Raw genomic sequence first — 26110 nt, 5'->3', positions numbered from 1 at the left:
GCCCAGGGGAAAAACACGGAAGTGGAGCAAACAGTTACAACATTACTTTTAATTAAAATATAGGATTTTGTAACCTTACGGGGTTTTTTAATATTTGGTGCTAACATATTTTTAAAAATCAAGACTATATTGATTGATTTCCAAAGCTATTCACTCCACAAACACAAGTGGCATGTACATTTTCTTTCTGAATACCAGACACTGGGGTGTTTTTGGTTTGTTTGTTTGTTTGTTTCATTTCTGCCTACTTTCCTGTTCCTTAGGTCTTTTTTAATGAAAGCAAAATATCCAAAAGATTGCAAAATGGCTAATTAGGAGTTACTCAATACTTTATGTGTCTGGATTACAAATTAGCATCTTCCCAAACACTACGCAGTTCCTATGCATTCATTTCTAAAAAAAAAAAATGGGTCTTGGGGACATACTAGCACACAAGATGTTATACTGTGTCTTGTAAATTTCATAAAAGGCAACTACAGACTGGAGTCCATCTGGGCGCAGGACAGCAGAACCAATTTAACCGTTGCCATCCATACAGACAATGGTGGCAGAAGATTGCTAGGCTTGGCCTCTGATGTTGTAGTTGCTGTGTGTCTCTCAATCACTTCCAAATTCCAGCAACCCAAAGGAGAAACTATCAATGTCTTGACAACATTTGCTCAGACTTGGTTTGCCATGGCCTTGCTCTGAGGTTGAGAAAAAGTGGCTTGGTTAAACCCCCCATTGCATTTCCAAGGCTGAGTAGAGTCCTGTGCTAGCTCTACCCTGTTGAATGAATCCAAACTGACATCATTTTAACTGCCATAGTTCAAAGTAATGGAGTCCTGAGAGCAGCAGTTTGGTGAGGCACTAGCACTCTTTGGCCGAGAAGGTTCAAGACCTTGTCAACTACAACTCTCACAATTCAAAGTGCTGACTTTGGCTTATAAAGCCCTAAACAGCCCAGTTTACCTGTCTGAATGCATCTTCCTTTACAAACCACCATGAAGACTAAGATCTTCTGGGGAGGCCCTGCTCTCGGTCCCACCACCATCACAGGTGCATTTGGCAGGAACGAGAGAGAGGGCCTTCTCAGTGATTGCCCCCGGCTATGGAACTCCCTTACTGGCAAGATCAAATAAGCCCCCTCCCTCCTGTCCTTCAGAAAGATGGTAAAAACCTAGATGTGGGACCAAGCCTTTGGGACAGTGCAATAGGGCAATAATAGGAAACCCACTCCACTAACCGGAGCCAGTGTGATGTTTTGAGATGGTTTTAAACAACTGATTTTAAAGTGGATATAACTGATTTTAGTGTTTGTTTATATTTATAGTTATTTAGTAACCGGTGGCTCAGTGGGTTAAAGCGCTGAGCTGCTGAGCTTGTTGACCGAAAGGTCACAGGTTCGATTCCGGGGAGCGGTGTGAGCTTCCGCTGTCAGTCCTAGCTTCTGCCAACCTAACAGTTAGAAAACATGCAAATGTGAGTAGATCAATAGGTACCGCTCCGGCGGGAAGGTAATGGCGCTCCATGCAGTCATGCCTGGCCACATGACCTTGGAGGTATCTATGGACAATGCTGGCTCTTCGGCTTAGAAATGGAGATGAGCACCACACCCCAGAGTCAGACATGACTGGACTTAATGTCAGGGGACTACCTTTTTTACCTTTACCTTATAGTTATTTTATGTCATTTCATGGAATGCTTGCCGTATATATGTTGTGCTGTGCCCTGAATCCCCTTTGGAGTGAGAAGGGCGGATTATAAATGAGTTTATAAACTCACATTTTTCATTATGTTATATTAGCCTGTTCCACATTATTTTATACCAGACTTAAATTAAGAGTTGCAACAGTGAGAGTAACTGGTTACATTAAGAGGTGAAGTGGTAAAAGCATATATTGGTATTTTAAGGATAATCAATGAAAATGATATAAATATTGGTCAGATTCCACAATACACATAAACACACTGTAACCTGCCAAGTATTTAGATCATGGTAGCTATCTAACTTTCAAGGTTAAAATGATCTCAGATGGTACATATAAGCTTTGTCGTGAAGATATATAGAGAAAAATTATATGAATATCATATGAGATCATTTAACCTTGCAATACCTTCTATACCTTTGCCAAGTATGCAATGAATTTTATAAATATCTGAGCAGTGGAAATTAACTTTCTGATCAGCATTAGAGACATATTCAGCCCAATATAAAATATGGATATGGATGACAGTTAAAGGACAAAGCTTTTACTTGAAATAGACTATATAAATAAGACACACACTAAATGAGAATCGAGGGGGGTGAATTTAAGATGTCTCTGAATTTAAATGAATTTAGAGAACCTGAAAAATTAAATAAACTGGTCCTGGACACACAGAAGAGTTTACACATAAAGCTATTTTCCCCAGTCATCCCTCTGGGCTGTAAAACTTGACTTATTTTGAGTGATATGTTGATTTATTAGGGGGGTAAATGTAAATTGATGCATTTTATTTCTTGCCTGTCAGAATGGGGTTGGACTGGATGACCCCTGTGGTCTCTTCCAACTCCATGATTTGAATTAAATGCTATTTAATTAGAAATTACATAATTGAAGCTCTGGCACATTAGAATTAAATCCAAATGTTACATATTTTACACTAATTCATGCTAGATCAAGAAAAGATATCATTCTGAAGTTTTGGAACTTCTTGCCACATCATCAAAAAAACTACTGATTTATTTCCAGACAAAACAGTTGTGTGTGTGCCTTCAAATCACCTGGCAACTGTCAATTTACAAAAACTGCCCAGACAATCCTAGAAAACCACAGCTTTTATGTGGAGTTTCAAAGGAGGAAAAGTTGACTTAACAACACTAGCAAAAGACTTTGAAACAGTCAAAAACCAACTTACTAATGCCATGAAAGATCTCTCCAGTTATGACAAAGATAACCACCTGAAGCCTAATCCTGCCAAGACACAAGTGTGTGCGTTCCACCTACTGTGAAGCCAACAGGAAATTGAGTTACCTGGGAAGGTCAAGAGCTTGAACACTGTTCCCATCCTAAATATCTCCGTGTCACTTTAGGGCAGCTAAACCAGGAAAATCCCAAATGGATGCTGCCCCCCCACCCACCCACCCATGAGGGTCTTCCTCCAGAGGCAAACCAAGAAAGGGCAACTTGGAAGTCCTTGAACAGACTACGAAGTGAAGTGGGCAGATCAAAAAACAACCTGGCAAAATGGCACTACCTAGAAGAATCCTCCACTTTGTGTGATTGTGGAGCAGAACAAACAATCTGTATGCCTGTCCAAAATGTCCTGCCTCGTGCACAGAGGAAGAATTGTTTAAAACTACAGACAATGCAGTCACTGTCGCCCATTTTTGGTCTAAAATTATTTAGCCATTTGTGCTCCCTCTATTTTATCAGTTTTATACTTATTTATGCAATACTTTTGACACTAAATAAATGAAAACTTTGCAACTTATGGCAACCTAACACAAACGTGGGGTAATATTAGATCTCTAAAATGCCTTCATTAAAAAAAAACCCAGCATGAGACGGCCCCGTGAAGCTGAATACATGTAAGGTTTTTTAATGTAATCTAGAAAAAGCAAGTGTAAATATACCTTTTGTTATAACCGCTTTAAAATATCATACCAAGGAAAATCTTCTCTTGCAAATAAACAAATCAGACATCCCCTTTGCCACCAGCATGTAAATAACTGCCTCCTACTGAGAAAGACTCAGCTGCTACCTGTCTGTTTAAAAGTATCAGCCTTGAGTCAGGTGAATGAAACAGCTGTTGACATAACTGGCTAAATTGTTAATGCCATTGAAGTTAACAGAGAATAACAATCACTCATCATCTACCATGTAATATATTGCTGTATTGTCCCTTTATTAACATCATCATCCTGCATTTTTTAAATCAAAATCAACCCACCAAAGGATGTTAACCAGAGAACTGGCTTTAAAATATCCCCCAGGCACAATCATGATAACCTTGGCCTGCCATATCATAAGTCAAGCACTGTCATCTGAACACAGTTGAGACCTAGCTCTTGTAGCCAAGGATTGCAACCTTGGCTATTTTCTCTCTATCCAAAAGTTCACCCAATGCTTATCTGGTTGCAAAGGAATACAGACACCCCACGGGAAAAGGAGTATCACAGGAACTACATTCTGGGTTAGTTTTCACAACAGAAAAAAGCTATAATAGTAAAAAGGTCTATATCCATGTCTGACTACAAGTGTGGGATTTCTCCTCATTTTAGAGTTCTTGCCCTATAAAAAGCCCTAAGAATTACATAATTTCCTGTTCTGGGAGTTTTCTATTTTTTAATGTTTTATAAAGTGACCTTGCACTTACTGTCCAACAAAAGGCCACACATTCTACAACATCTAGTCTCTAAAGCACGGGTCCTCAAACTAAGGCCTGATGGCCAGATACGGCCCTCCAAGGTCATTTACCCAGCACTTGCTCAGAGTCAACCTAACTCTGAAACGATTTGAAAGTACACAACAACAACAACAACAACAACAATCCTATCTCATCAGCCAAAAGCAGCTCCACACTTCCCACTGAAATACTAATAAGTTTATATTTGTTAAAATTGTTCTTCATTTTAATTATTGTATTATTTTTACATTTCAAAAATGAGTAGCCATACTGTAGTGGTAACTGTGTGTCTCTGGCTATCATGATTTATCTTTGGGTCTCTGTGCTATTTCCACATTATACTAAATTACTGTATTTATTTGATTCCAAGATGTCATGAATTGTAAATTCAGAACCACCAGCAGAAAAAATCACCTTTAATTCTAAGACGCACCCCATTTTCAGAGAAGTTTACAAGGGGATAAAAAGGATACATTAGAATTGAAGAAATGGAGTAATAATGTTTGTTTCCACCAAAGCTTTTTCATAATGATACAAAATACTCAAAAGTCATCATGCACAATATACAGATTAGCTCAGAGTTGACTCTCACTGCTGAAGCAGTGTCCATTCTGTTTCTTTTGGGTGCAAAAATATGGACAATATGAAATGAATGACATTTTAAAACCACTATTTTGGTTCCAAAACTTGTAGTTCTAGGGTAGGAATCCGTGGGGAGGGGGGCAGGGACCATTTTTTCACCCAGGCCCATAGTGGACCACATCATCCCCTTCTTTCAAACTAGAAAAAGACACAGTTTGTCTTTGAAACACATTTTTTGAAAGAATTAAACTCTTAGAGCACGATTCACCATGTTTTACTTCCCCAATCCAGAAATGGGGGGCTCCAGTGACCATGAACATGAGTGGAAGACACACTGTGTTTGTTGCCCATCTCTCCCTAACTAGCTTCATGAATGTTAAATAACTTTCCTTTCTGCACTTTTAGTCTGTAAGAGCAAACTTTTTCACCTGATCTGCACAGCTGCCGTCTGCTTATAAAAAAGAACTACAAATTATCCTTGCAAAGCAATGGGAGAGAAAGGTTGAGAAGCTGCATTTCGAACAGGAAGCTTTTTAGATTTCATTGGAAAAATAATATGTCAAATGTAATAAACTAAATTGCCTGAAACAGATTGCTGTAATCTCATTTTTTTGTCATTAAAGCATGAGCCATGAATTTTAATTTTGGATCAACTGCATATATGCACATAGCTGAAAAATACTGTTCATGGAAATACGAGTTGCTTTGCAAAGCAAAAGGAGACATGGGGGCATAATTTGCATAAATATAATAACTTCCTTGCTTCTTAAACAAAATAAACCAGCATTCCAGATTTGGATTATATGATAAGGCTAACTAAACCATTTCTGGAAAGAGGAGTCAAACAAGAGCAAACAGCTTGTGTGCACCAGCACAGAACTTATTAACAATATGTTTTGCTTATTGCTACTAATAACTATGGTCAATGGTTCATTTAACTTTTTAAAAAAAAAAAATGGAGAAAGCCTTTTTCCATCTGTCATTCTTATTTACAGAAACAAGGTAAAGGTTTCCCCTTGACATTAAGTCTAGTTGAGTCTGACTCTGGGGGGTTGGTGTTCATCTCCATTTCTAAGCTTTGTCCATAGACACCTTCAAGGTATTGTGGTCGGAATGACTGCATGGAGCATCATTACACAGGGTCAATTTTTGCCAATTTAACTTTTCCCGTGTAATTCCCTGTGCATTGGTTTCCTAAACCTCTAGAACAAGCTATTTGGGTTCAGAAAAGGTGTAAAAAGAAGCTGTTGAAAACTGTTGCTCTTCAATTCACTTTGCATCCCGGAGTGGATCTCCACTCAAAGGACCTCAGAATCCAAAGAAGTATTTTTACATAATGCAACTGGAAATGTAATATTTTATTAAGTTATAAATCATGATACTGTTTTTAAAAGCAATGTATACTTTAATGGACAGGGAACAAATTGTGAATTACATGATTAGGTTTCACTGTTTCTTCCACTTTCTGAAGTATAAGTTATATACAAACAACCATGGTAAGAAAAACCCTGATTGTACACATGTAATTTTTTTAAAAAAAAAATTGGCAATAACAGCTGCACTGAAAACAAAACACAGATGGCCTTCTCAACTACAAGCACGGATCTCATTAGATTATTCTCTTCTGTTGCAAATTTCTATCCCACATCACAGCACTTACACTCTCAAATAATCATCTACCTGACACAAAACCATTTGTCTAGAGAACTGCCAATGCACCTTTCAGCTCTTCCAAGGTTATGCAATGATGTAATCTTTTCTGGAGCCAGACATGATGGTAAATCTGTCTTTTTTATTAACAGTGTTGAAGTCAGTTCTTGTGGTTTTTTTCGGTCTATATGGCCATGTACTAGAGGCATTTCTCCTGACGTTTCGCCTGCATCTATGACAAGCATCCTCAGAGGTGAGGTCTGCTGGAACTGGGAAAAGGGGATTTATATATCTGTGGAATGACCAGGGTGAGACAAAGGGCTTTTGTAAGTTGGGCTAGGTGTGAATCTTTCAACTGACCAGACACCACATCGAAGCTGATCAGTTTGTCATTTGTATTTAGCTTGAGATTGCTGATTTTTTCAATGAAGTGGGCTGAGTCCTTGATGTAGTGTGTTGTGAGCCCAATGTGGCTTTGTAACTGTGCAGCAAGAAATTTGGCTAAGTCATATGTGGGGGATCCAATGGCACTCACGATGGGTCTGAGTGGGGTGGAGTCCTTATGGATTTTTGGGAGTCCACTGTTGAAGTCAACAGTGAAGTCTGAGTTACCAAAATAGATAAAAGAGAAAATATGTATAGCATAGGACTCCAGACAAAACTATGGAAGACCCCGGAAAGAGATGTAAAACCTTAATTTCATCTGTTTTGGTATGCTTCTACCTTGGCCAACTAACAATCTTCCTAGAAACTTGGACAATATCTAAATTCTAGCCAACTCTCCATTACAACAAATTTCATTCCCAGATAGGTTCTGTTTATACACATCACTCACATTTTCCTATATTTCCAAGAAAATACCATGATTAAAAGAGGGGAATTCAGGACTAGATTCAAGTTGTCAATGGTCATTTACACACAGACACACAAAATACAGTAACTGTATATTTACTATATAGAGAGGGTGTGTGTAATCAAATCTTATCAAGCCTTTTTGTTTGATTTGGTATTGTGATATGCCATAAGGGCCAATTAATAAAATTTACTGTACTATTTACTATAACAGTAAAATAATTTGAGATTTTTTATACAGAAAATTATGTGTCATCTTTTTGTTTGGTATAGTATTTCAATATTTAGAGTGTGAAATTTTTGCAACAGTTGTGGCCCTATACAGAGCACAGTTGAATCAGTATGTCTCTTTGTTTCAGCCAAATACAATTCCGGGGTACCTTTTGTAACATTGTGGTCATTTGAAATGTCAGTCCTTCATATCCACATGCAGCTACTTACCTAGAAGAGAAAAGAAAAAAAGCATGTCAGACCTTTATCAGAGACTTAAATAAGTTTCAGTCTTAATGCGTGTTTATTATTTGACCATCAAGAATTGTTTTTCTGTAATTTTTTCCTGAATGATTTTTATTTTCTAGTTATTTTTATTTTTGCCTCCTGTTTTAGCAATTCTAAAGCCCCACTGAAGACAACAATACTTTTTTCAACATAAAAAATGCATAGGATTATCCCACAGACACCTATAAATAGGTCACAATAAAACATCTGGGATCTGAGCAAACATATCAGAAGAATTGCAACTGTCAGCAATTTATTCCAGAAAAGATGAAAAAAAAAACAATACTATTAGGAACCTTTACTAAAAAAAATCATAGGATTCCTTTGGGAAACCACACTGAGATGCTGACCTTTAAATTACTGCTTCTCAAAAAGTGGAGTGGATTCATCCTACGAAAGAATGGGTGATTTTGGGTAACCAAATAGAAAGTGCTGGTGTGGAATACATTCTTAGTGGGCAAATAGAGCCTTGCTTCACCATAAACCAGGCCTAAACGGATTAAGGATCTGGACTGCTCCTATCTGTCCAAATGGAATGGCAAATGGCTGGTGCAGTGATTTTCTGGGAAGTCAACTTATCTGCTTGTGGGTCCTTCCAGGTTTGTTCCTATATTATACGTCCCTCCATGTCACCTGTCAACCTATGGTGGCCCCATGAATTTTATAGAGTTTTCTTAGACAAAACATATTCAGAGCTGGTTTTCTCAGTTCGTCCTCTAAAATACAAGCTACAGTGTTCATTGGCAGTCTCCCATCCAAATATTAACCAGGGCTGACCCTTCATAGCTTCCAAGATCAGAAGTGAACTGGTGCCTTTGGGATATTTAGTTTCATGCTCAGCATTAAATAAATGGACCATCATATTTTATTTAAAGTAAGGAAGGTAAATCTTTTTTTTCCCCTCCAATCCCTGGCACATGTATTTCATGTCATAGCTTTAAAACACTCAGGATTCTTTCCCCTGCAACTGTGCAAATTTTCTGTGAAAGTTGTGTGGCTTGACCAGAAAAAATGTGCAGTTCTATTGTGGTTCTAATCCTAAAACCCATCACAGGACACTCATGCTATATACAAGTAACTGAAACCTGTAACTGGAAAGCTTATAGATTGAAATTCCTTAATATACTAAATGTAGACAGAAGAAGCTTGCTAATGAAAAACCTCTGGAATGGGAGTAAGAGCTATTGTACCATGCCATATGTGCTGAATATACATAAAGGTTTCCCCTTGACATTAAGTCCAGTCGTGTCCGACTGGGAGGTGGCACCAAAGAGCTGGCATTGTCCATAGATGGCTGCAAGGTCATATGGCCCACCAAAGTGGCCCCTATTGATCTACTCACATTTGTATGTTTTTGAACTGCTAGGTTGGCACTTTCCATATTTGAACCACCAACCTTTTGGTCAGCAAGTTTAGCAGCTCAGTGGTTTAACTTACTGCGCCACTGCGGGCTCCCAATGAAGATAACATGTCCCAAATTAAACCCATGGTATCTTTAGTTTTAAAAAAAGACAGAGGCAGTGGGCTGGGGAAAACCCTTCTCTAACTGAAATGTTCAATCAGCAATGGACGGCAATGTGTCACAAAAGTGAGCATGCAGTGAATAGCAATTGTTTTAACTGTGCAGCTTTATTAAATGCTCTGAAAGTACATTAGCATGCCATTCACCATTTTCAGGTGTTTTGAATTTTATCTAGGAGACATCCCTTAATTCAAAACAGTACAATGACACTACTGTCTAGCATCAGGGAAATTTCAATACTGTTATTACTCTGGCAGCTACTATTTCCAAGATATTTGCTGCATTAGGAATTTAGGAAAGGGGATAGCATGAAAAACACTGTATTCTAAAATTACCACAATTTTGTTTCTCCTTGGGACTTCAATCCAAGAGTTCATACAAAAGTTAAAGCCACATTTTCCCATGTTAGTATTCTGAAAAAAGTAATCACTATTGCCAGCTCAGCATTTGAAGTTTCTTGATAAATGCCAAGCTGCATGCATATCACTTCCAGTGTTTCCTATCCACAAGGGGAATGCAATGGCAAAAGAAAAAAGGCAAACAGTCGATCGCAAAAAAAAAAAGCTTATACAGAAAAAAGACCTTTTCTTCTCTCTTCTGAGTTGCACAGCAGCTGAATGTTATTACTAGGGTGAACTTAAGCCAACCTTTTGAAAACCAGAATACTGAGTAGCAACCCATAAGATAATAACAAAGAACCTTGTGACACACTAAAGACTAACAAGTTTTATTTAGTGAAAGCTTTCATGAATTCTAGCTCGTTTCAACAGATGAAATGAGGCAACCACCCCTGAATCACCTTCTAAGATCTTCTGCCAGGAAGAGTCAAATCACAATACAGTCTTAGCATCCCTAATGAAGCAAGCTGATCTGAAAAGATACCATTAAAAGGTGACAAATATCAAAACGGTGACGGTCCCGGGCATTCATTTAGCCAAAGCAGTCTTTGAGAGAGTTCTAGACAACGTGTTTCACACAGGAATTGATGGAAACAAGTCATCTTGCTCTGAAAGTAGAATTAAGACACAGCCAACACTAGGACAAATCAATCTGATGTAAAGAGGGAATTTCCCTCATCAGTAGTTTTACTACTTCTTTCAAAGTAGGAAGGAGTTCAAAGTTCAAAGGAGCCCTCGGTGACACAGTGGGTTAAAGCGCAAGTGCTGAGATGATGAATTTGCTTACCGAAAGGTTGCAGGTTTGAATCTGGGGAGCTGCGTGTCTACATGGAGACCCTCTTGTAAATAGCACTTCTGGATTTGATGACCTCCCTGATATGCATAGTTCAGTCCCTAGTTATATATAGTGTGAAGCTTTGAAGCATAGTCAAAGCAACTGAACAGAAGTGATAGCTATAATCATTGGAATTCTATCCAGTGGAAGAAAACATGGCACACCTTTGACCAAAGACTGTCTGTAAGCCCTAATGTGGCTATTTTTACTCTGAAAAATGTGGACTTCATTCCCCTTGTTTAGTCCTAAATATATTCTTGAGAGTCCAAAATTTCTTTTGTCAGACCTGCCTGCATTCTCAGGACCATTTTGCTGAGTTATCATGTGGTGGGAGGTCTGGGGAGAGAAGAAGAATCTTTGCTAAGTCAATTTGCAATGTACTTTGCAGGTAAGAAAATGGACATTCACACTGACCTAGATGCAGGGTCATTTGCTTATTGTTCCACTTTTTGTTTCAGCTGCTCAGATACATTCTAGCTGTGGCACAAGGTGGTGGGGAAAATTATGTTATCAATTGATGCTTTAACCCAGTGTTTCTTAACCTTCCGAATGCCGCGACCCCTTAATATAGTTGCCCACGTGGTGGTGACCCCCAACCATAACATTATTTTCATTGCTACTTCGTAACTGTAATTTTGCTACTATTATGAATCGTAATGTAAATATCTGATATTCAGGATGTATTTTCATTCACTGGACCAAATTTGGCACAAATACCCGGAACACCCACATTTGAATACTGGTGGGGTTTGGGGAAGGGCGTTTGATTTTGTCATTTGGGAGTTGTAGTTGCTGGTAATTATAGTTCACCTACAATCAATATTTAGTATTTTTGGTGTGCTCCAACCAATATTCATGGGCTCCTCTCTACAGATGTGTATGTACATATGGGCCTACAAGACCACATGGAAAAATGAAGGAACGATATACAGCAAAAAGAAATAGTGTGAAAATGATGCTCAAATGAATAGTTGGTACACAAAAGACATCCACATTTTTAAAACAGAGAGGTGGAGAGAGAGAGATGTTCCAAATAAACAACTATAATCAGTAGAACAAGATCTTTTTGTCCCTGAGAAAGGCAATGCATGTCACATAAATCTTTTCATTTGAGTATTCTTCCTCCCACCCCACTTTGTATCCTCACTGAATCAAAGCTGCTTCTATAGCAACATTTCACTCACTCATTGTAATGCTCAACCTAGTTCCTTGCCTGAACTCCTTCTGTATCACATGAACACTTTAGTCTCTTGTTATTAAAACTGAGAAAAATATCATGAAACCATCTGTTATAATCACCCTACGTCCTTTGGTCTTTAATATAGAATTAAAAATCTTTAGATGGCATATTAATTGATAAGTTGAGATGCCATATAAATAATATTAATAATAAAACAGAAGCAACAACTTTGTCTTGCTATCATGTTAAAATAAGATAAATTCACACTGTCACCAAATAAAGAACAGTTCAGTATTAAATATACAGCCCAGTATCTTTAAAAACAAAACAAAAACCACAATGCAATCAAAACAATACTCATGTTGCACAGACCAATATATGTATGCTCAAACATAAATTCTGGTATCTACATAAGTGTATATAGCAACTGCAAGGAACACCTTTTTGATTTTCCCTTTCCAGCAGTTCTAGTCAGAAAACGCATGGGATGTTAGTGAATTGTATCTGGAAGTCACTTGTGCAAGTCACTTCTGGTGTGAGAGAATAGGCCATCTGCAAGGACTTTGCCCAGGGTACGCCCAGATGATTGATGTTTTACCATCCTGTGGGAGGCTTCTCTCATGTCCCCGCATGAAAAGCTAGAACTCAACAGACAGAAGCTTATCTTGCTCCCCGAATTCGAACCACTAACCTGTTGGTCAACCAGTACTGCTGGCATAAGGCCCCGGTGGCACAATGGGTTATAACCAGTGTGTTGGCTGGACTGAAGGCTACCAGGTCGGATATTTGAATCTGGGGAGAGTGGGGGTGAGCTCCCTCTGTCAGCTCCAGCTCCCCATGCAGGGACATGAGAGAAGCCTCCCACAAGATGGCAAAACATCAAAACATCTGGGCATCCCCTGGGCAACGTCCTTGCAGACAGTGACTTCTCTCACATCAGAAGCGACTTGTAGCTTCTCAAGTCACCCCTGACAAAAAAACCCACCATCTGATATAAAGAATTAAAAACCATATATATGTGAGATAGAGTGAGTAAATGTGTGTGTTGCATGAAAGAGAGACAAAATATGTTTGTGTACATACATGTGTGTGATAGAGACAGCAAGAGATAAGTTCCCTTGTATAAAAATGTACTGAGTTTCAAAACCATATTACTGTAATACAATTTATCTGTTATATATTTTTGTTTAAGACAGCATCTAAAAAGGGATTAGACTAAGGGCCTTTCCAGACAGGCCCAAAACTAAGGATCTGTCTCACTTTTACCTGAGATGTCCAAATGGTAAAAGTGAATTAATCCGGAGAAAACTGAGATTTCCCAGTTTTCTCCAGATTAATAAAACATCTGGAAAGATCTGATCTTTCCAAGTGAGGGCAATGTGGGGTTTGAATCCCAGGAATGCTTCTGCAGTCCTGAGGGTTAATCCCCACAGACATCCAGCCCCCATTTCCCCCCCAAAAAACTTACCCAAGGGGCCTACCAGCAGTGCAGGCCCTTCTGCAGAACACTCCTGGCTCATCAAAATACCCCCCCCCCCCCACACACACACACACACACAAACACACACCTCCTGATGCACCATTCTTGCTGCCGGCAGATTCCTCAGGTAAGTTTTTTTGGGAGATATGGGAAACTGCATGGAGGATGGTATCTAGCCACCCACCCACCCCCCCCCCCCCAAAAAAAAAAGGAAAGTCCAGGGTTTGAGTTGGGGGCTTCATCCCAGGCTTCTGCCCTGTCTGGTCTAAGAAAGACATTTTACTTTATTATATTATTAGTGAGCTTCAAGACCACATTATAAAAAGTGTTTGAGTTCAAAGCTGTCCCTTGGCCCAGGTTTCACTTTGACATAAGTGCAGCATTTTGAGTTAAGAGCTAGCACCAGAGAAGACAATAACACCAGAGGGAGCACTAGCATAGCACAGGGCTTTAGGGCTTCAAGGGAGCAGCCTCCATGCCTCATGCCCGGAGCTCTTGTCCACGTTGAGAGACAAGAGCTGTCTGCTTTGCTCTTGTCCGCTTTGTGGAACTTTGGGTTTGTTGATTTTGTGTGGGTTTTATTCTTTGCATGTTTAGCTTCATGAAGAGAGGGAGGCTGAAATGTGTACAGAATGAAGAAAATTATGCTTCTGCCTTTTCACTTTGTGCTTCCTTGCCACAACTTTGTGCTTCTACTATTGGGCGACAACTTTGTGATCCTACCATTTTAAAGTTGATCTTTCTTTTTATATTTTTCCATGTGAAAGCCCAGGTTTTGCCTTGCTGTTACACTGGCCAATGCACATTTCCTTGTCTTAACTGTGCTTCCTTGCCACAACATTGTGCTTCTATCATTTCAAATTTGAATTTCTTTTTTATTGCTCCATATGAATGTGAATTATATATTATTTGTTATTTATAAAGTACATTTTATTATTTAAAAACATGTAACAAAAAGATGGGGGGTTCGGGTGGGAGCAAAACAGATTAATAGCATTTCAGTGCATTTCAATGGGAATATTCACTTTGAGATAAGAGTGTTTTGAGTAAAGAGCTCAATCACAGAAAAAATTAAACTCTAAAGTCAAGGTATCATTTACTGTAAAAAAAAAGTCTAAAAGGGAATGAGATTAACATATTGATGGAAAATATTGCACTTATTCTTATTTTCATTACATATGTTGCAATTTAGCTGTCCTGGCTTTTCTTCAGTACATTACTATTCTAAAACTTCTCCTTGTCTGTGTCAAATAACTTCAGGGAAATTGCCTGGAACTGAATCAGCAGAGTCACATCAGCAGTAGAACAACTACTGCCTTTGTGTATTCTTCCTGGAACAGAGTAAAAGTTTGACTCACAAACACAATACGCTTCTAGACAGTGTAAATTATACAGTCTGCCAACTATTAAAACATTGGTGATTATAAATACTTCATGCTGACACATGGTTTCAAAGCTTTAAAGGCTTTCGCATTGTCTTATGCATACAACCACTCCCCCAAAATGTAAAATTTTACTGTACTTGTCAACAACAAGAAGTTGTACTAGTCCATTGAAGATGTAATGCCCCTACACACTCCCTTCCTGTCTTCTGCATGAATCTACCTTTGTTTGTGCTCAGTAGATGCATTATTACAGGATTTTCTTTCCAATAAGAAGCATGCCAAAGTTGCTCATTAATGGATCTACTGCTTGACGGGACTTCTTTAAAGCAATGTTTCCCAAGTTCTGGTCTTCCAGGTGTTTTTGGACTTCACCTCTCAGAATCCCTGTTCATTGTCTAAGACAGCTGAAGTTTCTGGGAGCTTGATGACTAGAATTTGGGAATCACTTATTTCGGTTTGATGACAGTAGTCCTTGCAAACCCTACTTAGAGATGTCAAAATTTGAAACAAAATTTGGCCTTTTGTGTAATGCTTATGTTCCACCACTGAGTCACAGTAGTTCCCAATTCTATTGGTAAATAGTGGTTAATGCTAATAATAAGGTGGCCCTTAAATATAAACAAAGTGCAAAAAGTAGGATTAAGAGTTATAGTTACACAAAAATGCTTTACTATCATAGAAGATATATTCATGTGGGCCGGGGAATGTGGAGTAGTGAAACGTATGTGAGAACAGGCAGAATCTTTCTCTTAACCGCAGAAAATAGAAGTAGGATGTTTTTAGTAAACAAAGCTCTTGATTTTGAAGGCACTTAATTTGTTGGGACTGACTCTTATCTTTACTACTGTATATGGTAATTTAGGATCCCCCAGTGGCACAGCAGGTTAAACCGTTGAGCTGAATTTGCTGATCAAAAGGTCAGCTGTTCAAATCCAGCGACGCGGAACAATGGCTTCAAACTACAAGAAAGGAGATTCCATCTGAACATGAGGAAGAACTTCCTAACTGTGAGAGCTGTTCAGCAGTGGAACTCTCTGCCCTGGAGTGTGGTGGAGGCTCCTTCTTTGGAAGCTTTTAAACAGAGACTGGATGGTCATCTGTCAGGGGTGATTTGAATGCAATATTCCTGCTTCTTGGCAGGGGGTTGGACTGGATGGCCCATGAGGTGTCTTCTAATTCTATGATTCTATGAGTGGCATGAGCTCCCACTGTTAGCCCCAGTTTCTGCCAACCTAGCAGTTTGAAAACATGCAAATGTGAGTAGATCTATAGGTTCCACTCTGGTGGGATGGTAATGGAGCTCCATGCAGTCATGCCTGCCACATAACCTTCGAGGTGTCTAAGCTCTTCGGCTTAGAAATGGAGATGAGCACCACCCCCCAGAGTCGGACTTAACGTCAAGGAGGGGAAACCTTTACCTTTGCCTTACGGTAATTTTTGTAATGTGTTAGTGAAGATTAAGGTGGCAATGCTATAGATGTTTATCAGGAAGCAATTTCTACTGAACTGAACAGAAGATTCTTGCAAACACATGTATAGAGTGTACTGTTCTAAACTACTCTGGCATGTAGGACTGCACCAGTAAAAAAGTTACAAACTGTTACAAACTCAAGTCGGAATTATCTAATGTTACTTTGCTAACCTATTTAAATATGTATAATTTCCCATAATCTCATCAGTGGTTACACAGAAAGGAATGGAAATGTCAGACTGCATCTATAGTATCTAATACTTTTTTCCCATGAAAAATTAAACCTGAGCTTTAATAGAGTAATAATCCATTTACTGCTCAAAAGACAGGAGCAAAGACCATTTCCACCATTCTGATGAGGAAAAAATACTTCCAGCCTTTGAATTACATGAACTCTCAGGTTTTATTTGACAATACATATAATCCTCCCAGTTTTCACTAAATTTATGAAATCCTTCCAACTTGTCTTACTATTTTTTTATCATTAATATATAATTTACTGCGCATTCAGCAAAGACTTAATACTATCATAGTCCCAGTGCAGCTGAGCTGATGAACTTACTGACCAAAAGGTCAGCAGTTCAAATCCGGGAACCGGGGATAAGCTCCTGCTGTTAGCCCCAGCTTCTGCCAACCAAGCAGTTCGAAAAAATGCAAATGTGAGTAGATCAATAGGTACCACTATGGCAGGAAGTTAACACCACTCCATGCATCCAGTCATGCTGGCCACATGACCTTGGAGGTGTCTATGGACAATGCTGGCTCTTTGGTTTAGAAATAGAGATGAGCACCATCCCCCAGAGTCGGACACGACTAGACTTAATGTCAAGAGGAAACCTTTACCTTTTCCTTTAATATCTTGTGAATAACTTGTGAAATATATTAACTCCCACTTTCCTGCTGTCTTTTCCAACAGTGATGTCTGACCAGTTAATGGTTGGATAAAGACAAAATAAATATTGTAGCAATTATGACATCTGAAATGTTTGTCCGTTAGGATCATTTACTGCTACAGTGGTAGATAGACTTCTTGAAAAGTTCAGTTCTGCCCACAAATGCTCAGATCTCTCATATCTCAATTGATTTTGAGAAAGTGTGGAATAATACAATTTTTGCCTAGGCATCACATAATAAGCTGTTTGTATATCACATCACACTCACATTATGCATCCATTAAGGCAGAAATGGGGAAAATGCAGGTAATAGATTGGAAAAACAAAGTGCATGCATTTTCTACAAAAGTACAGGGCAGAGCAAAAATGGCTTCTAGAGAAGTCTTCTCGCAATACAATCAACACCTGGATAGACTATCTGCTTTCGTCCTAAATAACCTGTTCACTCTCGTTTTTGCTCTGTTTACCAATTTGTAACCGAAAATATGTATTACAGAGATGACACAACTTAATATTACTTTCAGTTCATTCTTCTGCCCAGACTGACTCATAGTCCTTCACTGTAGTATGGTCAAGTAGAACACTACAGCTGTTAAGAGTCTTCTGAAATGCAATTACCCAAAGCTGTTCCAGAAAATTCAATTTGAAGGCTCAGGCCACCTGCGATACAGGGGTTATTTTCTCCTTGTACATATGATATGTTACATAAGCTGATCAAGGCTACAAGGTGATCACTTTTCAGAACAATGTGATTTCTTTAAATGAGTTTCATTATGTAAGTAACTTGAGGTGGAGGAGTTTTAGAAAGCTTTGTTTTTCAGGCATTTCCTTTCATTTAGAACAATTTCTGAGGCTTTTAGACAAGAGTGGGCAACTCTGCACAAAAGCAGTATCATGTTTGGAATGACCCTGATATTCAATAAAAAAGCAGGTGGACTTTTCATCCCTTTCCTCACACAATGGATAATGGCAGGCTATTTGCAACTTTGAACAAATTTCCTTTAGCTATAAAAGCTGTATGATAACCAATGAAACTTACTTCTGTCACCATAACTCCATATACTAGACAGCACAGCTGTAACATGTGGGGCCACTTGATCATTCCACAAACCTTAATAACATGATAAGGACTGGCATCAACAAGGGTGAATCTCTTGGATTATCATCCGCATGCGTCATTCTCAAAGGTGTAAAAATACATATAAAGTATATAAAGCAATTACAATATAATGCAGAAAGCTCTTTGCATTGTAGAATGCAAAGAGCCTAGAGAAAGTTTAGTTCCAAGTTTAGTATCAAGAGCCTAGAAAAAGTTTAGTTCCAGGTTGAACACCAAAACAAGTGTAAACCAGATTCAATAATATAAACCGCGATGGCACAACAGGTTAAACCATTGAACTGTTGAATCTGCTGACCTAAAGGTTGGCAGTTCGAAGTCACAGGTCGGGATGAGCTCCTGCTGTTAACCCTAGCTTCTGCCAACCAATAACAACAACAACAACAACAACAACAACAACAACTTTATTTTTATACCCCGCCACCATCATCTCTGGGAGACTCGGGGCGGCTTACAGAGGCACAAGCCCAAAAATTACAGATAAACCCAATGAATCAATGGGAATTTGATAACTGAACACTTATGCAAATGCCATTGGTTTTGACAAGCCTATTCTATTAAAGATGAACAATTGGATTTGGGCAGCAATCAGCAAATGTTTGATGGCCTACAGTGCAATCCTGTGTATAACTAATACTGACAAGTTCAGTGATTTGCAATGAGAAAGTGGAGTGAAGACACAGAGGGTTAAAGTACTGCACTTCTTTTTAATTAACAGAAAGAAGACTATCAAATTTTATAACTCCCAGGCTTTTTGGTTCTTTTTAAAGATGGCTTAGCTTCAGCCCTCACAGGCAAGGGGAAGAATGGAATAGATTTTCATGAACAATTGAGATCCACTAACTTTGAAATAAAATTCCCTCTGCCTCTGATGTTACCACAAGGACACTGGAAGTGTTTGTATTCCTTTTAATTGCAATTTAATATTTTGTCTGAAACCTAGGACATGGTTAAATTAATCAAGAAGGTAAAATAAACCAATATTTCAAATTAGTTGATTTCAGACAAGCAATAACTGTAATTTTCCAGCTTTGGAAAAAATATGCAAACTTCCAATAATATGCAGTAAAAGTGAACTAAAAAATTCCACCTCATAAATGTATAGGAGAAAGAAAGATGAAGGGAATTTGATCTCATTCCTTTATGACAAATAGTAGTTTATCAAGATATCCAACTAAAATGATTCAGTGTAGTCAGCCCAGAATGTAGGCATTTTATTCACCACAAGGAAGCAAATGCCTGCTGCGCTCTCAAATGTAGAAAGCCATGAGATTCTTTCATCTAACTTGTACAATGACAGCACAACAGGGAACGGAATAAAACAAGTTAAAGCACAAATATTTGCATTGAAACCAACAGGATGTTTTTCTGAAATGAAAAAAATCACAAAACTCTTCACTATTATTTCAGACACCTTCAGATTCCTATTTGTTGTAAACTAAACTAAATTCTTACCAGCCTCCAGCTTCGTATCAATTTTTTTACAAGAACATTGCCAACAGCATGTATCAATTTCAGATGAGTTACCTGCAACCACATATTCAAAGAGTAATTAATTTTAGACTATCACTTGATCTGTGTATTTGTTCCTGAACTGTTTCAAGCATATGGTGTTGTTTCTTCATGGGGCATGGCAAGAAGCAATGAACATTTCTGAGGAAATTGTGCTTTGTATAATGAAGATTAAAGGAGACAGTAGATCTTTAAGACAAGTCAGGGGTATGGATTTTTTTTTACTGGTAATAGGTTGCAATTGTGTGTGTGTGTGTGTGTGTGTGTGTGGGTATATATATATATATAGACAGAGGAGGGGGAAGCAATTAACCTACAGAATGTGAAATTCAAGAGTAAAACCTTCCAGCTTCCACCTTCTCCAAGTGCTAAAGATGACACTGGGCTGCATATCAGGCAGCAGTTTACCAGTATTCTTAGTGAAGGTGGGTATTATCTTCTTAACCAGTGGGTACCAAACTGTGGTCCATGGACCACCAGTGATCCTCAAGAACGAAAATATGGTCCACAGCCTCAATATTACTACACCGTTGCCTTGAAACCACACAGCAATGAAAGTGATTAATCTCACAAAACCCTCTTATAGTGCTGAGGCAACAGGTATGTCAGGAGGGGAGAGGCTGACCACCCACAAAAGATTACTACTACCGCATCAGCTCTAGAATAGTAAATATGGTTTTCTGTGGGCAAGCAGATGTCAACTACTGGATGGCATATGTTCTGTATTAGAAACTAGAGCTGATGTGGTCTATCCAAATCTAAAGTTGACCAAAAACCGATTCGTAACCCTTTTGATACTAATGTTGGAGAGTGGCCCCTGGTCAAGTGGTCCTAGTTTAAGTGGTCCCTGGTCAAAGTAGTCCCTTGTATATATATAAAAAGGTTGGGAACTACTGTTCTAAAACCACAGCTGGAGAGAAAACATGGAAGAAACAAGGGCTATGGAGGTATAAAAACAATGTAATAAAATAAGCTTCTTTGTCAGAGGTTTTGTTAAGTAGCATATCCCTTTATTTAATTTCGATTTTGAACTATCACCTGATTTTTATGTTCTGAGGTGATACTCTCTGTTTTCCTAATCACATTTGTCTCAATACTTTACCAACTTGACTTTTCTTCTCTCTTCCAAACAAAACATTTTGATCTATTTTGTAATGTTAAGCTTTTGAATGTGAAAGGAAATAAAACCACATATATGCCAATATCTCTTTCAAATCCCTTCTGCTACATGGGTAGCTATCTACCCTTGTGTAATACTGAAAATAAAAATGGGTCCCCTTGGAACTAAAAAGGCCACTAGTATCCACTAATTACAGTGATGCAAATGTATCTTAAAACATAGAAGCTCGATGTATCCATACAAATACAAATGTTGGTAAAACATAAGATTGTTGCATTCACATTTAACAGAAATAATTTGTTCTTAAAATCTTTTCCAAAGGCTTAAATGAACATAAAGAACAGAAGAAGGTGGTGCAAGGGTTTCAATGACAGTTCTCCACCCTAACCTCTTTTATTAGTAGCAGTATTCTAATTTGAATTCTATTGCTTGTTCCCATTAGAGGGGACTCATAAATGAGTTGACAGTCAGGTAAATCCCTTTATTTGATGGGTCTACACAAGTAAGGATGAACAATAGGACTGAGTCATCTTAAGTAGAATTCCATTTAGAAAATTGTCCACTTGAGTAGAATTCCGGTGACAACTGTTGTCATGTTAGTGTCACTTATCCACACATAGGCAAGCCATCACCCCATTACAGATCCACTTATTCCTGCATGGCTTGGTGACCAAAGTACTTCTTAAAGTATTGCATGATCATATTTGACAATAATGACAGATGTAATCAGCTCTAAAAAAAGATTTCAATCGAGATGAGATAAGCTTTGGTGGAGTGGGGAGAATGAGCTTGCTGGATTAACATCATTGTGCTACAAATCTTCGCCTCTGCTTTAAGGTCTCCTCCACACTACAGAGTTATAGCACTTTGGAGGCATCTCACCTGGATCCAGCCTGGGATTTGCCGTTTTATAGGTATTTAGAATGCTCTGTCAGAGAGTTCTGGTGCTTCATCAGACTGCACATCTCAGGTTTTGACAGGATGCAGCCATGGCAGATGAATGGATATCAAAGTGCTTTATCATGCATCATGTGAAAGAAATGTTGGATAGGATATGAAAAGGATAATTTCCAAGTCTATTAAAAGAAACATTAATAGATGTTTCTTCTGGTTTGTTTTTAGATTCAGTTCAATTCAGCTCCCGGTGGTGCAATGTGTCGGCAAGACTGGTTGATAGACGGATTGGCAGTTCGACTCAGGGGAGCAGGGTAAGCTCCCGTCTGTCGAGCTCTAGCTTCTCATGCAGGGACATGAGGGAAGCCTCCCACAGGATGGTAAAACATCCATCATTCAGACATCCCCTGGGCAACATCCTTGCAGACAGCCAATTCTCTCACACCAGAAACAACTTGCAATTTCTCAAGTCACTTCTGACACAAAAAAAGCCCGAAGGAAAGAACGCGAAGCACCAAACTGATCACTAAGCAAAGTAAGATGACATTTGAGTATTAGGAACATCTGATCCATGTTTTTGTTCCAAATGTTGAATTCAGCAATGAACTTTTATAACAGCTTGATAGCACGTTTGGATGACAATTCCAATGCCCCCCCCCCCCACCCAATACAAGAAAACAAACCTAAAGAAAATAATTTTTGGCTTTTAAATTTCATAATTTTAAATGACCAAAGGACGCCTTCCCTACTTGTATGATCAGTCCCGCTATTACTTGCCTTTAAGCAACATCTCTTATATTTACAGTATATCAAAGAGTTCTCCCCTGGAAGCAGATTCAAAATGCATCTGCAACTATTTCTCATAAATGTTTAACACATCTTAAAACAATGGGGATTTTGGAGCACAGCTGCTTACCTCAGTGGTTTCACAATTAAAGTTTTAAATGCTTCTGGTAAGGAAAGTGCAAATACTCAGTCTCCTCCTACACATCAACTTATCACTATAATGATTCCTGACACTTTTCAGACAGTTCATTTATATTTCTCTGCTGTTTCTGACATGATGTATAATAAGGATGACGATATCAAAAATATGGGTGTGGGAGGCCATGACTGCTTAAAGGCAAGTTTTTCATTATAGTGTGGAGGAAGGTACTTCTTCGCAGAAGTACCTTAAAAAAGACTGCAGCCAATCAAGACAATGCAGGTTTTTACACAAAGATGGTATAATTACAGAGTGTGGAATTTGGAATACCCAAATTTGGCCATTATGAAATACACATACAGGCAAGAAGAGGAGACATAGATAGAAAGCAAAAGGCAATTAGTTTCTCAAAATCAAGTGGCCTTTTGTTGAAAATAGTACTACGCTAATAATGTAGCATGTTGTATGTACATATGACTTGTAAGCCACTCTGAGTCCCCTTCAGGGTGAGAAGAGCGGCATATAAATGTCGTAAATAAATAAATAAAGATATGGCTGAAATATGCCAATTCTAAACTAATATTTTCACTTTCCAGTGCTGAAACTGTCTTTGAGTAATGGACACCACTGTATTAATATATAGTAAACATCCTTGATGTACACAAGACGTACAAAATTAAATTAGTGCTGCAAGTAAAATTTTTAAAAGGAACAGAAAACAAAGATATCCCATATTTTCAAATCTTAACATAAATAGTACATAGTAGGCTGTGTATCAGTGACATCACATGGCATCACATTAATGCACCTTATGTGTCCCACAAGTTTCCATGGGCGATATAGTGACCTAAGAAGGAATATTAAACACAAAAGAGGATCATTTATTGTACACCAGACATTAGGCCAATCCCTCTGCAAACTAACTTATTCCATCACCCAGGTCAAACCGAAACAATGTCCTTAGTATTCATACAAATGAAGGAGAGTATTATCCCCTGGACTACACTATACCATAAGAATTCCAATGATCAGTAGCTGTGTATGACTAGAAACAGCAGAAATAGTAAACTTTTAAGTGCTTTACTGGCAGTATCTGAATTAAAACTCAAAAGATTGAATATGACCTTCTTACTTTGTTAGGAATTATTGACTGTATTTTAAAAGGCAAACATCAATATAGTTGTTTTACAATGCAACTCTTTGATGTTTGCATTCAAGGGGCTATATAAATTTTCAGTTAATTTATTTGTAATACTTTGTGCTCTAACCTGTTCACAAAACAAACAAAAAGGCAATAGTTGCCATTATAAGACATCTGCTTTCTGTCTTTATATTAGGAAATGAGAGCTGAAGACAAAGAGTACATTGACACTGGGGAATTAACAAAATTTGATACCACTCTATTGTCATGGCTCAATGCTAAGGAATAATGGAAGATATAGTTTGATGTGGCACCAATGCTGTTTAGCAGAGAGGGCTAAAAACCTCATGAAACTATAACTCCCATCATTCCATAGTTGATCATAGCAGTTAAAATGATATCAGAATACATTGATGCTACAGTGTAAATGAACCCAAAAATTGCCAAACTTCCAAAGTCATGAGCTTGCTAGACTTTATATGTCTTCACACATGCACACACATAGCACAGCATGTCAAAGAAATGATAAAAAGGAAAGTATTCACAGCTGTGAATAATTGGCTTCTTAGAATTCAATTTAAAATTAATTTATACAGTTATCTCTTATCCAAAATGATTGGATAAGAAGTGTTTCGATTTCTGGGTTTTATTTGGTTTTGAATTTTGGAATACCTGAATTCACATACACACACACACACACACACACACACATAATGCAATATCTTGGAGATGGGATGCAAGTCTAAATATAAAATTCTCATCTATAAGTCACATTTTTTTAACAAAATATAAACCACAAAACTCTCAGGTTGCTCTTGACTTACACATGAGGTCAACTTATGCAAGAGTGATATGGTAATAACAATACTCACAGATCTCCAACTGTCATACCTGCGCCTAACGTTTGATTTGGTTTTATACCTAAGGTGAAGTCCACAACTGATTACCCTTTAAGTCAGTGGTTCCCAACATTTGGTCCTCCAGTTGTTTTGGACTTCAACTCTCAGAAATCCCAGCCAGCTTGCCAGCTATTAGGAATTGTGGAAGCTGAAGTCCAAAACACCTGGAGGACTACAGGCTTTAAGTCAAGAAAGGACACGTGAGGATAGCAAAATAAGGCTTTCAAGGTTCTCTTAAAGAAGGAGTGGACAAAGTATGGCTCTGGGGAGAGGACTTTAAAAAAAGACGTGGACAGGAAATGACTCCCACTCATTTCCTGCTGTTAAGATCTCTCCTGAGCTTAAAATGGCTCAGGAAGACACCAATACATGGTGAAAGAATCCTTATGAAGCTTGGAGAGTGCCTGCGGACAAAAAATGTGCTTCATTTTATGGGAAGTGTAGTACAGATGCAGGTCTTCAAGGTTTCAATCCAGCTTCCCAGCCTCTGACAATTGTTTTAGATAACATTTCTATTATGTAAATAGGAGAAACATTATTTATTGGAAAGTATTTCTGTACATTAACCTAAAGTGACATAAACCATATTGTAAACAACACTTGTATTTATCCACGTGTCTATCCAAATATTTTGGGTCTCTTGCAAATGTTCCAGAAGTAACCGACTATGCCAATTTCGGAACATAGCTTAAAAGAAAATGGGGAAAACTCAGCTGAAAGTGTTTTCATATAAGAATATGTTTTAGGCATTTTTGAAAATGAAATATCTAATTCATTGCTTGACATATTGGCTCTTACATTTTAACAATTCACCTCACAACATCCAAAAGTTAGACTCCAGAGAGTGGAAACTGTATCACCAAGCTCCCATGTCTGAAGATAACTCCAAAGGGGAAATCAATAACTTTAATGTGATTGAAACATTTAGATGGATAGGCTCCATGCCCAGTGTGCTGTAATAAGCCTGAAAAGCTTTTGGCTCAAACTGTGGGCACATTAGCATTAACATGAGTCTGCTGCTTTATTTATGCTACGTGAGATACCCACTTGTTCTTTCTGCTGATAAGATGACCAGCCTGTTCTAGAACAGACTTCAAAAGCAAGGATGGAGAATATGCTGCTCTTTTTGTAAGGCGTGGTACCTTGTTAATGCTTAATTTTAATATTGGGAGTGACAGCTACTCCAGAAGACAGGAGCAGAATTCAAATTGATCTTAACAAATTAGAGAGATGTGCAAAACTAACAAAATAAAGTTCAACAGGGAAAAATGCAAGACACTCCACTTAGGCAGAAAAAATGAAATGCAAAGAGCCAGAATGGGGAACTGCCTGGCTCGACAGCAGTATGTATGAAAAAGATCTTGGTGTCTTCATGGACAACAAGT

The 26110-nt window shown here is 38.3% G+C and overlaps 1 protein-coding gene across 2 annotated transcripts in view; it reads right to left on the bottom strand.

The window, feature by feature from the left end:
- Positions 1-26110, bottom strand: part of ANK2 (ankyrin 2) — a 358785-nt gene that overhangs the window by 282184 nt on the left and 50491 nt on the right. The window contains exon 2 of one of the 2 annotated variants that reach the window (XM_067468652.1): positions 7836-7896. The exons of the other annotated variant lie outside the window; for it this stretch is intronic. Coding sequence (XP_067324753.1) covers positions 7836-7856 — 21 coding nt within the window. The 5' untranslated portion in view covers positions 7857-7896. The remainder of the gene's footprint in view (positions 1-7835; positions 7897-26110) is intronic. 2 annotated transcript variants of the gene reach the window in all.

This window comes from Anolis sagrei, chromosome 5, assembly GCF_037176765.1.
Source record: "Anolis sagrei isolate rAnoSag1 chromosome 5, rAnoSag1.mat, whole genome shotgun sequence".
NCBI lineage: Eukaryota > Metazoa > Chordata > Lepidosauria > Squamata > Dactyloidae > Anolis > Anolis sagrei.
This window is presented reverse-complemented; position numbering and strand designations above follow the sequence as displayed.